We start from the raw sequence: 15,025 nt of genomic DNA, 5'->3' as shown, positions 1-15,025 counted from the left end.
ATGTGCATTTGTTCCTCTAGATCAGGGGTCGGCAACCCCCTGGCACGCAGGCCAAGAGTGGAAAGTGAGCCAATTTTCTTTGGCATGGAGGTGGGAGCTGAGACCTGCCCCTCCTCTCTGCCCATGCAGCTCCCTGCAGCTCCGGCTCCCTGATGGACCATGGATGTTTCCGGACCAGAGAATCTGGGATGAGAAGTTCAACCTGTACTAAAATCCCAGACATTTTTAGATATTTAAAAAAAACAGCCAGACAGAGATTTAAAGACCAAAACAGTAAAGCTCTGCAGCTTCATCTACTTATTAATGAAGCTGTTGTAAGTAGGACTATTAGTGACTTTAAAAAGTATCACCAGCACTCTGATCGTACATAGAGGTCAAAAGGTCAAATTTCAGCCCTCCACCTCGGAAAGGTTGCTGACCCCGTCCTAAGGTATTCGTACAGTCCAGTGATACTGTACACTAGTGTTTCTCAAGCGGGGGTTTGAGTACCCTTGGGGGTACATTGCAGTCTCCCAGGAGTTACCTGAGCCATGTGGCAAAAGCGTGAGATGCTTGGGCTGCAGTGGGTTGGTAGAAGCTGGCCTGGCTTCTTGTTACAAGAGTGTGCATGGTGGCAGCGTGACCTCGTCACACCATGGACTCACTTCTCCGCCCAGCAAGCCTCATTCCACATGGCCATGACCCTCAGGGGAGAGATTGTGGCTAGCCTGTAAAGGGAGATGTCTTTCTCTCTGCTTCAGGTCCCTGGCTATCGGCAGGAGCGGGTGGAGAAAGGTCTGAAGCTCTTCGCCCAGCTCATCAACAGCAAGGTCTTCCTGCTGTCCTTCATCCGCACCCTGGAGTCCCAGCGCAGCTTCTCCATGCGGGACCGCGGCAACGTGGCCTCGCTCATCATGACCGTGCTGCAGAGCAAGCTGGAGTATGCCACCGACGTCCTCAAGCAGCTCCTGGCCGACCTCATTGACAAGAACTTGGAGAGCAAAAACCACCCCAAGCTCCTGCTGAGAAGGTGAGTCACCATTGGGCGGCATCTCCAAGCTAGCGTGTGTACATCACTGCCCTCTGCTGGCCAGTTCGGGGACAGCAGATTCATTTAGCGCAAAGGGCCAAGTTCTCATCAGGTGTGTCCCATAGATTCAGGACCTCGCACTCCACCAATGCACAGCAGATCTCCTAACACACCAGTCAGTAGATTGCACAGAGATCATGTGCCCTTGATGGAGTAACTGCACACTGAGTTATTCTGTATTGTTGGCTTAATGTCTTATGGGCCTATTCAGCGTCTCCCAGGGAAGGGAGCCTCTCTTGTGTCATTTCTGCCCTTTTCTCTCATCCTCCCCATCATCCTGTCTTTGGTATTCTCTCATTCCCAGAATTTCCTTCCTAACAGCAGCTCCCACTTGGCTGTGGGCTTCACTCTTGGTCCTTCCCAGCTACTAACACAACCAGTGATTAAATAGTTAATATTGACACTATCACGTATCATGACTGGCTTTAAAGTTGATCCCCCCAGTCAGATGATCTGGGGCTGGGGCATTCCCAGCCTGGAGTCACTGTTTCAGGCTGCTTGCAGACCCCGGCAGCCTGTTCTTCTTCACTTACACACAGGTCCCATCTGGAAGATTGTATTTGCAGGCAAAGAAGACTTTCTTTTCAGTGAAAGCTGGATAATTTAAGTACATCCTGCTGGCCACATAAACACACCACCCATGAGCCAAATGTTTGATAGCCCCTAGCTTAGTATATGTGCACTACGGGATGGCTTCAGAACTGCTGGGCTGTGTCACAGACACTGCTCTGTTATGAGCAAATGGGAAGTTCTCTTTCAGATCCAGTGAAGGGGATTCTGTGGGTCTCCATCTTCCTTTAGGCCCTGACTTTGGGAGCACAAGGATGCAAAATCTATCCCTGCTGCCCTGAATGGCCCCAGTGAGCAATGAATGCAGTGGGGGGGGGCATGGGGCCCCAGGTAGCCATGGGTCTGGTAGGAGCTCTCCTGGAGGGTCTCCCAAGCTGCACCCAGTGTTTCAATCCCCTAGACCCCAAAGCCAGAGAGCAGAACAGACTGAGCAAATCTAAGTGATTGAGCTAGGACAGAAGGCAAGGCTGGCTCCTGCTAGCCACCTCAGGAGCTGAAGGGTCTTGTTCCAAATGGCGATGCAGCGATGTCCTCTAGTAACAAACCTCCCGTTCTGTCTTCAGCTCCAGCTCACCCCTTTTCCCTGGGCATGATCCCCCCCACCAGCTGTACCCTTCAGTAACTCTGCACCATGGGATGGGTCACCTGCCTGATCCATCTTGATTTTCCCAGTACGAGTCAACTGCTCCAGGTCTCTGATCCAACAGATGTAAATCCAGAAAAGCCCATTGGCCTCGGCTGAGTGACTTTGGATTTACCCCAGCACAGAGTGAGCAGAAATTGGCCCTCGGTGCAGCTTGCCCATGCTGTTAACAGTGGAGTGAGTGGCTCTGGCAGAGGAGCGCGCCATGCTGGCTGCGAGGGGGGCGCTCCATGGCATGCAGCCCATGGTGCAGTATCAATGGAGCAGAGAGAAAATGCCGCCAGCGCTCAGTGGTTGAGGCAGCTAAGCAGGGAGCCAGGAGCGCAAGGTGGCTCTCTTTTGTTTTGTTTTACTTGTCAGGTGACTGCCTGCTGTCATAATTCTAGACTCATGACCTTGCTGGCAAAATTCCCACCAGCCGTTCTCCTCCTGGAGGCCTCATTCATATCTTTGCAGCTTCCCCTCTCACTTCCTCTAGCCACCTTCTCTCCCACCACTCCTGCTTCCCTCGCCCCCTTTTGCCTCTGCTTCTCTTTTCTGTTCTCCTGGGTGTTGTGTCCTTTCCTCCCTAGGCCTCCCGTCTTCTCCCTCTGTGGCTACGTCTACACTAGATGGTTTTGTTGACAAAACTCGCGGCGTGTCCATACCAAAAATGCCTTCTGCCTCTCCTCCATGAGGCAGAACGCCTTTCTGAACACACAGTGTCGACAAAAAAGCTGTGTGAACACTCAGGGGGGCCCTCTGTTGACAGACAGGGCTTCCAGGTCACCAGGCAGCCCTGTCTGCTGTGCTTCCAGTTGGCTGTTCTGTCGAGAAAGCGGCTGGGCGGTCCGGTTGTTCTCTGTCAACAGAGCAATCTGCTTTAGTGTGTGGCTGCGATCTGTCTACAGAAGTTTTCTCAGAAGATCTCTCCTGATGGTGACTTCTGTTGACAGATTGCTGTGGTGTAGACATGGCCTACCTCTTCTCTCTGCCCCATCCTCCTCCTGCCAAATTGCAGGAATCCACTGGACCTGGCATCCTCCATTCAAGGCAGGACGCGCTGGCAGAGATCAGCTAGGTACTTGACTAGCTGCCCACAGGCAGATTCAAGCCTGGGACCTCTAGCACTTAGTACAGTTTGAGCTCAAAGCCAGCTTGGCTCTCAGCTGGAGCTGTGGAGGAGACTCATTCTCTCGCTCTGTAAGGGGTGTAGTTGCCACTCCATGGGACAGCGAACCACACCTAGGTGTATCGTCACAGAGGAGTAGCCTTGTCAGTCTGTAGCTTCACAAAACACAAAAGCAGGCACGTAGCGCTTCAAAGACTAACAAAATAATTTATTAGGTGGTGAACTTTCATGGGCCAGACCCACTTCTTCCGATCTCAAGATGGTGCTCTACTGAGTGCTTGTGAGGCTCACAAGCCAGGATGGGGGCCAGACAGCTCTGTATTTAATGCCTTTTGTCCCACGGAGCCTTCGCTGGCAATCAGGAAGCTCACTCATTTGCTGAGCCCAAACCCCTCCCTTTGCGGTCTGGGTGAGCAGCTTGTTGGGAGGAAGGAGACCTTCGGCGAGGGTTTCCCAGCTGGTACTAGCTGATAAAAAACCCCTTGACGTATCTCTGGGACAGCTCTGCAGGTGCTGGCTCCCTAACTGGAGAAGAAGGAGTCAGGGTCCCCTGAGCTGAGAGCTGACGCAGCCTTCTGTATCCTTGATCTCTGTGCTGTGGGTCTGGGTTTGTGATATGCTATGAGCAAGAGGCTCCAGTGCTGGGCCATCTAGTATAGAATGGGCACTGCCTTGGGGTGCTCAGCACTGTGTCCTCAGGCCACGTGCTGTGGTGAGGGCATTGCGTTATGCCACAAGCTCTGCGCTGTATAACGCTCACGAAGCACAGACCACAGGCTACGCTCGGAGCCTCAGGCCCTCCTTGTCCTGCAGCAGCTAGATGGTGAAACTTGGGGAGCAGCAGGCTTCTGGAGGTGGCATGAACTCGGGTCACGTGACCACCAGGCTCCACAATACTCCATGATCACGGGCCATGTGGATGCAGCAACCAGCCGACAGACTAGTGGCGATCACTGAATGAAGTGGGTGGGCAAAGGAGGCTCATTAGAGGAAGGAAATCCGCATATGCTGCCACCTGGACGGCCAGTAGCCATAGGATAGGCACTACAGAAAAGACACTGGGTGCTCCCAAACTAGATTCTGAGGCTGGCAAGGGTTTGTTGTGAGCTCACCAGGCTGCATAATGCATCAGGGGTTTAGTTTTAAAAGGGATATGATCAGGACAGACAGGCCCTGGGAAGTGAGAAATTCTAATGGGAACAGCGTGAAATCTGCAACAGGCTGCTCACAGAAGGGGTGTCTTTAAAGTGTGTTTGCAGAGCAGCATCTAGCGCGGTGGGACTGTGAGTTAAACCAAGCGGCTCCCAGAGTATAAAGACACAAGAACCAAATCGCCTGCAATGTTTGCCTCCCAGACTCACAGTGTCTTACTTCCCACTTCTCATGCAAAAGGCAAGCTAGCTAGAAACTAAACTGACAGATGTTTAAATCAGGGCAGTGAGGAGCAGCATGATCAAAGAGTCACTGGCTGCGGAGGAGGGGCTGGGGGTCCTGGCTGTGGGGTGGAGGCCGCATCCCAGAGACAAGGAAATCCTGTTGGTGCAACAAGTGTGGTTGTCTTACAGAGGTGTCACAGCGGAACAGTACAGAGACCCAGATGACCATCACTAGCTGTCTTGGAGATACTCTGGGTTAATGCTGGTGTCACTGTTGTCAGAATCTGGCCCAGAGGTTTTGACTCAGTCCCTACTCAGACAGCACTCCCCTTGAAGAGTTGGCTGGGGCATCGTTTGATTGTGGCTGAATAAACAATGAGAGGTCTTGTGGCACCTTAAAGACTGACAGATATTTTGGAGCATAAGCTTTCATGGGAAAAGACCCGCTTCATCAGATGCAACTGACATGGGTCTTTGCCCACGAAAGCTTATGCTCCAAAACACCTGTTAGTCTATAAGGTGCCACAAGGCCGCTCGTTTTTGCGGATACAGACTCACTCAGCTGCCCCTCTGCTACTTGTTGCTGAAAAGTAGTAGACTGAGAACCGCGGGACTTGTATCATGGGTCTGAAGAGTTCTTGTGTCACCCACAACACGGTCACCAGAGCCAGCTGCCCTGATCGTTTCCTCCACTGGTTTGCATCCAGCCATCTTAGCTGGCCCCCATCACTGTAGTGTGTGAGCACCTCCCAGTCTTTTTCCTCAAAGGCCCCAGGAGGCAGAGTGGTGCTGAGCCCCATTGTACGTGTGGGGAACAGAAGCACCAAAGAGCTAACAACTTGCCAACGGCTCCCAGGATGCCCTCCCTCCTATGGGTAATCAGATCTTCTGGGCCACCCAGACGGTGACTTTCCTGGAGCTACCCACAAGGGGCTCTTGGCCCCTTGAGCCCTCATGGCAGGACACTTCTGGGGTACCCTGGTGAATGCAAGACCTCATTCAGTGTGCAGGCACTTTCAGCTCAAGCCCGAAAGTGCAGGGCCTGGTGTGTGGTGGGAGAGAAGCTAATCCAGGCCTTTCCAAGCCACTGCATAAACATTTGAAGTCAGTTTGCTGGGAGGGAAGAGGTTCCAGTTGCTTGTGACTGAGTCAGGTCTGGTTTGCTCATCCCCTGATGCTCACGTGTCGCTCCAGAAAGTCACTGGTCTGCCTCCCTGCTTTCTCTTCAGTCATGGGAGGGCAAGCTGCCGCCAGCCCTGCACTGCCCTGTGCATGGTCCTGAGCGGCTCAGACACTGCTTACACTCAGCAGTAAGCTGGAACTCTTCGCCAGAAGATGGTATGGAGGCCAAGAGACATGTTCCCTGCAAGCTGAGCACTTGGGCGGCTGCCCAGGAGCGATTCAGGTGCTGCCCAGCTGATTAGCGGAGCACCCACAGCCGGCGGCACATGCTTTTATTGGTGGTGCACGTCAGCACATAACAAAAGTTATTCTTCCCACGCGTGGAAAAAGTTAGCATGAACACTGGCCAAGAGCAGACCAGGGTTCAGAAAGGAACGAGACGAGTCCATGAAGGATGAGTCTGTCGATGGCCATTAGTCAGGATGAGCGGAGGTGATGACCTTAGCCTCCATCTGCCGGAAGCTGGGAGAGAGGGGAGGGAATGGATCACTCACCTGTTCTGGTCATTCCCTCTGAAGCACCTGGCAGTGACCACTGTTGGAAGTCAGGGCACTGGCTTAGACGGACCTTTGGTCTGACCCAGGACGGCCGTTCTTCTGGTCTGACCGGCGTGACTAACCCACCTCCCGTTCTCTTCTTCCTCTGCGGGTGATTCTAGGACGGAGTCTGTGGCAGAGAAGATGCTCACTAACTGGTTCACCTTCCTGCTGTACAAGTTCCTCAAGGTAAGAGGAGACAGATAGATGGGAGGGGGGAGCAGTGCAGGGAAGGTGGAGGGGAGGAGGAAGTAGTGCAGGGAAGGTGGGGGGAGGGAGGGGGGAAGCAGTGCAGGGAAGGTGGGGGGAGGGAGGGAGGAAGTAGTGCAGGGAAGGTGGGGGGAGGGAGGGGGAAGCAGTGTGGGGAAGGCAGGGGGGAGTGGGAAGTAGTGTGGGGAAGGGAGGGGGAAGCGGTGTGGGGAAGGTGGAGGGAGGGGGAAGCAGTGTGGGGAAGGGAGGCGGAGGGAGGGGGAAGTAGTGTGGGGAAAGGAGGGGGAAGGTGGGGAGAGGGAGGAGGAAGCAGTGTGGGGAAGGCTGGGGGGAAGTAGTGTGGGGAAGGTGGAGGGAGGGGGATGCAGTGCGGGGAAGGCAGGGGGATGGGGGAAGGTGGAGGAAGGGGGGAAGCAGTGCGGGGAAGGCAGGGGGAGGGGGGAAGGTGGAGGAAGGGGGGAAGCAGTGCGGGGAAGGCAGGGGGAGGGGGGAAGGGGGAGGAAGGGGGGAAGCAGTGCGGGGAAGGCAGGGGGAGGGGGGAAGGTGGAGGAAGGGGGATGCAGTGCAGGGAAGGCAGGGGGAGGGGGGGAAGGTGGAGGAAGGGGGGAAGCAGTGCGGGGAAGGCAGGGGGAGGGGGGGAAGGGGGAGGAAGGGGGGAAGCAGTGTGGGGAAGGCAGGGGGAGGGGGGGAAGGTGGAGGAAGGGGGGAAGCAGTGTGGGGAAGGCAGGGGGAGGGGGGAAGGTGGAGGAAGGGGGGAAGCAGTGCGGGGAAGGCAGGGGGGGGAAGGTGGAGGAAGGGGGGATGCAGTGTGGGGAAGGCAGAGGGAGGGGGGGAAGGTGAAGGAAGGGGGGAAGCAGTGCGGGGAAGGCGGGGGGGAAGGTGGAGGAAGGGGGGAAGCAGTGTGGGGAAGGCAGGGGGAGGGGGGGAAGGTGGAGGAAGGGGGGAAGCAGTGCGGGGAAGGCAGGGGGAGGGGGGGAAGGTGGAGGAAGGGGGGAAGCAGTGCGGGGAAGGCAGGGGGAGGGGGGGAAGGTGGAGGAAGGGGGGAAGCAGTGTGGGGAAGGCAGGGGGAGGGGGGGAAGGTGGAGGAAGGGGGGAAGCAGTGCGGGGAAGGCAGGGGGAGGGGGGGAAGGTGGAGGGAGGGGGAAGCAGTGTGGGGAAGGCAGGGGGAGGTGGGGAAGGTGGAGGACGGGGGGAAGCAGTGCGGGGAAGGCAGGGGGAGGGGGGAAAGTGGAGGGAGGGGGAAGCAGTGTGGGGAAGGCAGGGGGAGGTGGGGAAGGTGGAGGAAGGGGGGAAGCAGTGCGGGGAAGGCAGGGGGAGGGGGGAAAGTGGAGGGAGGGGGAAGCAGTGTGGGGAAGGCAGGGGGAGGTGGGGAAGGTGGAGGAAGGGGGGAAGCAGTGTGGGGAAGGCAGGGGGAGGGGGGGAAGGTGGAGGGAGGGGGAAGCAGTGCGGGGAAGGCAGGGGGAGGGGGGGAAGGTGGAGGGAGGGGGAAGCAGTGTGGGGAAGGCAGGGGGAGGGGGGAAGGTGGAGGGAGGGGGAAGCAGTGTGGGGAAGGCAGAGGGAGGGGGGGCAAGTGGAGGGAGGGGGAAGCAGTGCGGGGAAGGCAGGGGGAGGGGGGGAAGGTGGAGGGAGGGGGAAGCAGTGCGGGGAAGGCAGGGGGAGGGGGGGAAGGTGGAGGGAGGGGGAAGCAGTGTGGGGAAGGCAGGGGGAGGTGGGGAAGGTGGAGGAAGTGGGGAAGCAGTGCGGGGAAGGCAGGGGGAGGGGGGGAAGGTGGAGGAAGGGGGGAAGCAGTGTGGGGAAGGCAGGGGGAGGGGGGGAAGGTGGAGGAAGGGGGGATGCAGTGCGGGGAAGGCAGGGGGAGGGGGGGAAGGTGGAGGAAGGGGGGAAGCAGTGCGGGGAAGGCAGGGGGAGGGGGGGAAGGTGGAGGGAGGGGGAAGCAGTGTGGGGAAGGCAGGGGGAGGTGGGGAAGGTGGAGGAAGTGGGGAAGCAGTGCGGGGAAGGCAGGGGGAGGGGGGGAAGGTGGAGGAAGGGGGGAAGCAGTGCGGGGAAGGCAGGGGGAGGGGGGGAAGGTGGAGGAAGGGGGGAAGCAGTGTGGGGAAGGCAGGGGGAGGTGGGGAAGGTGGAGGAAGGGGGGATGCAGTGCGGGGAAGGCAGGGGGAGGGGGGGAAGGTGGAGGAAGGGGGGAAGCAGTGCGGGGAAGGCAGGGGGAGGGGGGGAAGGTGGAGGAAGGGGGGAAGCAGTGTGGGGAAGGCAGGGGGAGGGGGGGAAGGTGGAGGAAGGGGGGAAGCAGTGCGGGGAAGGCAGGGGGAGGGGGGGAAGGTGGAGGAAGGGGGGAAGCAGTGCGGGGAAGGCAGGGGGAGGGGGGAAAGTGGAGGAAGGGGGGAAGCAGTGCGGGGAAGGCAGGGGGAGGGGGGGAAGGTGGAGGGAGGGGGAAGCAGTGTGGGGAAGGCAGGGGGAGGGGGGGAAGGTGGAGGGAGGGGGAAGCAGTGCGGGGAAGGCAGGGGGAGGGGGGGAAGGTGGAGGGAGGGGGAAGCAGTGTGAGGAAGGCAGGGGGAGGGGGGGAAGGTGGAGGAAGGGGGGAAGCAGTGCGGGGAAGGCAGGGGGAGGGGGGGAAGGTGGAGGAAGGGGGGAAGCAGTGCGGGGAAGGCAGGGGGAGGGGGGGAAGGTGGAGGAAGGGGGGAAGCAGTGCGGGGAAGGCAGGGGGAGGAGGGGAAGGTGGAGGAAGTGGGGAAGCAGTGCGGGGAAGGCAGGGGGAGGGGGGGAAGGTGGAGGAAGGGGGGAAGCAGTGTGGGGAAGGCAGGGGGAGGGGGGGAAGGTGGAGGAAGGGGGGAAGCAGTGTGGGGAAGGCAGGGGGAGGGGGGGAAGGTGGAGGAAGGGGGGAAGCAGTGCGGGGAAGGCAGGGGGAGGAGGGGAAGGTGGAGGAAGTGGGGAAGCAGTGTGGGGAAGGCAGGGGGAGGGGGGGAAGGTGGAGGAAGGGGGGAAGCAGTGCGGGGAAGGCAGGGGGAGGGGGGGAAGGTGGAGGAAGGGGGGAAGCAGTGTGGGGAAGGCAGGGGGAGGGGGGGAAGGTGGAGGAAGGGGGGAAGCAGTGTGGGGAAGGCAGGGGGAGGAGGGGAAGGTGGAGGAAGTGGGGAAGCAGTGCGGGGAAGGCAGGGGGAGGGGGGGAAGGTGGAGGAAGGGGGGAAGCAGTGTGGGGAAGGCAGGGGGAGGGGGGGAAGGTGGAGGAAGGGGGGAAGCAGTGTGGGGAAGGCAGGGGGAGGGGGGGAAGGTGGAGGAAGGGGGGAAGCAGTGTGGGGAAGGCAGGGGGAGGGGGGGAAGGTGGAGGGAGGGGGATGCAGTGCGGGGAAGGCAGGGGGAGGGGGGGAAGGTGGAGGAAGGGGGGAAGCAGTGTGGGGAAGGCAGGGGGAGGGGGGGAAGGTGGAGGGAGGGGGATGCAGTGCGGGGAAGGCAGGGGGAGGGGGGGAAGGTGGAGGAAGGGGGGAAGCAGTGCAGGGAGGTTCTGGAGGGATGAGCCGGAGCACGAGTGGAGCAGGACAGAGCGAAGGGAGAAATGTGCACTGACGGGACGGGAGGAGAGTTGTGACGTGAGGTGGCCCAGGGGCAGGGGAGGGCTGGGGAGGCCCAGGGCGAGCGCAGCAGGGGGAGGTGAGTGGGGGGTGGGAAGCAGACGGAGGCTGAGGAAAGGAGCGGGAGCAGAGAAGAGGGAAAAACGCTGACTGGACTGGGTGGGGTTGGGGTCCCTGAGGCCCAGGCCCCGCCATGCAGCCCCCGAGCTGGGCAGGAGGCAGTGCCCCCGTCACAGCTGGGCCCAGGCTGGCCGCAGCGCAGGGCTGACAGGACAGAGCTCGGCAAGGCGGCGGGCGGGAACCGAGGTCCCGCAGCCCCTGACCCCCCGGCTCTCGGTGCAGGAGTGCGCCGGGGAGCCGCTCTTCTCCCTCTTCTGCGCCATCAAGCAGCAGATGGAAAAGGGCCCCATCGACGCCATCACGGGGGAGGCGCGTTACTCACTGAGCGAGGACAAGCTCATCCGGCAGCAGATCGACTACAAGACGCTGGTGAGTGCGCACAGCTACGGCATCTCCACGGGCCCCGGGGTCTCCTGTCTTCCCTCAGGGAGCCTGGCCAGGCCGCTGCATTTGTACCCCCGAGGGAGGCTGCCATGGCTGGAGCAGCATCTCCGGAGGCAGGGTTTGTGGGGTCCGACGTGTGGGGAGGGCTGGCAGACCCTGCCTGGGTGTCCTGCAGGGCCGGGTGTGCGGGAAGGGAACACAGAAGAAGGTGGGAGGCGGTGTACAACGGGGCGGGGGTGGGATTTGTGGCACTGTCTGAGGGCGTGGGACCAGGGCAAGTGGCTGCCCTGCTGCTGTGGTTGGCAGGGTGCAAGCCCAGTCCCTTGTGGTGCTCCGTGCTGCCCCTGCCAACGGGTGTGTTCTTGGGGCTGCAGCCCTGCCAAAGGCTCAGGTTCCGCTAACAGCCATCCCCAAAGCACAGGAACTCGGGTTCCTGCAAAGAGCACCAGGACCACACGATAAGCACTCCACCGGGTGTCCTGGGCTTGCAAACCGAGCTCACAGTGCTTCCTGCACCCCCCTGTGGCTGGGTCTGCCGGGGGCAGGGACAGCGAGCTGTGGACCCTACGGAGCAAACAGCTGGGGGCTGATTACGCTGTCATGCCAGGGAGCTGGCCTGTATCTCCCAGCCAGACTCATCACTGCCTGCGTGCCTCTGAGCCGCTGCAGCACTCCCTGGGCATCTCAGAGCTCTGGCAGGCCTTCTGCCCAGGGGCATGTGTGGGGAGCAAGCAGGAGCATGGTGCCTCCAATCAGCGGGAGCACAGACCCCCCACCAGGGTGGGCAGAGTGAGCTCCACCATACATGGGCTGAGCAGGGACAGCCAGCCCCAGCAGCCCAGAGCCTTGGCAGGGAGAACCCACCCAGTCCTCCCATGCTGGGCACAGCCAGCTCCTCCGGCCATGGGGGCAGGGAGAAAAGGGGGGGAGCCATCTCCTCCAGCCTGGGGGGGCACAGAAAGTGCCCCCCAAAAGCAGCAGATTTCTGTTCCTGTGCATACCCCAGCTTCCACACAAGCCCTCCCAGCCTCCTTCCCTACACCTTAGCTCCGCCACTCTGACCTCCAGCGGCAGCCTCCCGTCCCTGGGCGCAGGTCTGCTTTTCGCTCTCCTCCCCGCCAGCTCCTCTCTGCCCTTGCTCCACTGAACCCCTGAGTCCTGTACCCTCTCCTGCGCTGGCTCATCCTGGACCCGGCTGCCCCTGCGGCTGCCCCTACCTTCCAGCAACCCCTGGGCTGCTTCTGCAAAGGGTCACACAGGGCTCCGCCCGCACCCAACGGGCATTGCACTGATGCTGAATCTGGGATTAATATGGAGCAGCAGTGCCCTCCATCCTGCCCCCTCTGCCTGGCCCAGCATCACTGCCGCTCTCCTTTCTGCCGACTCACAGACGCTCCTCCCCAACCCAGGCCAGCTGGCTCCCGCACTGGGCAGCCAAGTGCATAAAGGCTGTTGCTGCAGCAGCATTCCCTGCTTGAAGACATCCCCACCTCAGCAGTTTGGTGCCTTCCATGCGCACGGACCACAGGATTCCTCTTCCTCTCTCCAGCTGCAGGACCTTGCGCCGTCCTGCCCCTCGCCCAGAGGAAGATTGTCATGTGCCTGCATGATTGGCAAGGGGGTGGGAAGGTGTCCTTGGTAATGTGGTGACAGCGGAGTCATTGCCTGGCGAGTCTGTGGCGTGGGCGATGTAGTGCCCGGGGAGAAGTCTGGGCGCAGGAGGCGAGGGTAAGCGCTCCGGCTCACCTTTCTGATGATGAAAACGTGGCTCCTGCTTGCAGTCAGCCCTGCTGCTGTGGCATAGTGAGTGGAGATAAAGGAGACTGGCTGCTGGTGGGGGAGGCGGGATGGGACAGCAGTCATAGAGGAAGGGTCCCACATCAGGGGAAAGGGGGACCAGGAACTGAAGGAAGGACTGCAGTGGCCAGGGACTGCACACTTGGCGGTGGGGGCACAGGGAGGGGGCAAGCCTGTGCAGCGGATGGTGGATACAGGAGCTGCAGCTGGGCCCAGCAGCCAGGGGGTGGGAGGCGCTATGTGATGTCGGCGCTGGGGAAGGGAGAAGAGGAGGCATAAGAGGGTGAGGAGCTATAGGCCTCCCCAGTGAGATCAGACGTGTGTGACCAAAGGGCTCCAGCACACTGTGTAGTGAAGCTGTTACAGGCAGCTGGTGCGAGCCCCTCTTTGACAGCCCTTTTCAGTGGCAGGTCATTTCCCTGACCTTAGAAGCACCCTGAGATCAGGGACATCCTGGAGCAGCTCCCAACGGGATGCCTAAGTGGTGCATAGCAATTAAAGGATTAAGGACAAGACAATCCTCTGCCTTGGATCAGTTGAGGACGTCCTCAAGTCTGGAACCTAAAACTCAAACCAGGCCTGAGCAAAAGCGATGCCGAAGGCTGGAGAAGTCCTGTTAGCTTCCTTCCCCAGACATCACTGGTCATCATCATCTCCAGAATTCCCATGAAAGGTTCAGTAGCGGCTCTCAGAGGTCACGCTGTGATTTCTGAGATACCACAGTTATTTCTCAGGAACACATTGCAATTGCCATAAAGGGTCAGTTCCAGGTCCCATCTAGCCCAATACACTGTCCTTGGCCTGTACCGGCTGCTACAGAGGAAGGTGCCAGAAACCTAACACCAGTTTCCTCCTGACCCATGAGAATGGTTGGGTTATACCCTGAAGCACAAGAGTTTTTATTCCTTCCTGCAGTTGATTTCCTGTTCTCAGTGTAATATTGCAGCAGCTTCTCAGTGCGTCGACTGTGGCTAGCTGTTGGCTTTTAACTTGGACTCTTGTATACCCACTCATCACTACAAAACCAGTGGGAATGCAATGGCATGGGGGGTAGTGAGGGTGTGTAGCCTACTGACCGGAGGACCTACTCATCTGTCGAACCATCTCCTAAGGGATCTTGGATTAGTCTTATTTGCTGTGGACAGGACAAAGCAGAGAGAATGGCCCTGCACTGGCCAGTGTTGACGTAGACTGGATGATCTAGTCGGTCTTTTCCATCCCTAGCATCTACAGCAGCCATCTGTTGCGCAGCTGGTTCATGCAGCTTCTCAGTCTTGTGCCCCTGCCTCACAGGTGCATCGTTCACATCCGTTCTTAAAAGATATCCCGCGTGCAACTGCCCGGTTACCCCACTGAGGAGTTTAGCACCCAGGGTTGCACTGCAGGAGCTCAGCGTGACAATCCGTCAAAGCTCCTCTAAAGGAAAGCCAGACTTCTCCCGCAGTGAGCTGCAGAAACCCACCACATCAGTCTCAACTTCATCGCCTCTGAGGCCCCCATCTAACCTACATAACACAAGCCAGAGAAGATCTGAGCCATAATTCCTGCATGGTGAATCGAAATGCCTCTCTTTCCAGTTGTGTGATGAAGAAGGTTCCTAGAGAAATTATTTCAATGTTTGTTTAAAAACGTGACTATTTGTAGCCTGAATTGATCTAGCATCTGCTTCCACTCCTTTGTTCAGCCTTTTTCTGTTAGGATAAGGAGCTATCAACAATCAGACATCTCTTCCCTCTGTAAGTTCTTGCAGACCAAGACCAAGTCCACCATGACCTTTTCTCAGGTAAACTAAATAGATGGAACTTCTTACTTCTCTCTGCTAGAAAGCAGGTTTACCAGACCTCAGATTTTTCTTGTAGCTCTTTTCTGAATCTTTTCAATTGGCCTTCATTCTCCCTAAAGTGAAGGAACCAGACCAAGGACTTCAGTACGGTTGTCTCTAGTGCTGTACAGTATACAGAGTTGATACCAGCACCCCACTTTCATTTGGTATTTCCCTGCCTGTGCATCCTAAGTGAAATGGCAATACCAGGGGAATGCCAAGCCACATTCCTCACGCAACCCTCCGATGTTCAGAGAAAAAGGGATGTGGAAAAGAGAAGGGAACGGAATAGAAAAGAGAGATTCATTGCTTGGCTGTGATCAGGGAGCAATAATAGGAAGGATTGTGCTTGGACAGGGACTCAAGAGAGAACAGACCAGATCAGGCTCCGCCCCAACCTCATGCCTTGGCCTAGACACTGAATGTCCTTGTGCCTCTGCTGTGTAAAATAATTCTTCCGTTTCCCCAGCCTTTGCCTGGCTTCTCGTAGACTGTGATTGTTCGGGGCAGGGACTGCCTTCCTACTGTGCTTGTCTGCAACTAATGTAAAGGACCCCGATCTCAACTAGAGAAACACAGCAAGGAAGAGAAGAATATAGACCCAGAGAGACAGAGCAATCCTTTTCACCCAGGAAATCCCTCCAG

At 58.4% G+C, this 15,025-nt stretch overlaps 1 protein-coding gene across 2 annotated transcripts in view; it reads left to right on the top strand.

Annotated features, from left to right (window-relative positions):
- Window positions 1-15,025, top strand: part of PLXNA4 (plexin A4) — a 685,503-nt gene that overhangs the window by 598,675 nt on the left and 71,803 nt on the right. For both annotated transcript variants that reach the window (XM_074975729.1, XM_074975721.1), the window contains 3 exons: window positions 741-1,009; window positions 6,610-6,676; window positions 10,600-10,746. In XM_074975729.1, coding sequence (XP_074831830.1) covers window positions 741-1,009; window positions 6,610-6,676; window positions 10,600-10,746 — 483 coding nt within the window. The remainder of the gene's footprint in view (window positions 1-740; window positions 1,010-6,609; window positions 6,677-10,599; window positions 10,747-15,025) is intronic.

The sequence above is a fragment of the Carettochelys insculpta genome, chromosome 1, assembly GCF_033958435.1.
Source record: "Carettochelys insculpta isolate YL-2023 chromosome 1, ASM3395843v1, whole genome shotgun sequence".
Taxonomy (NCBI): Eukaryota; Metazoa; Chordata; order Testudines; family Carettochelyidae; genus Carettochelys; species Carettochelys insculpta.
Note: the sequence above shows the minus strand (reverse complement) of the source record. Positions and strands in the feature narration are given on the sequence as shown.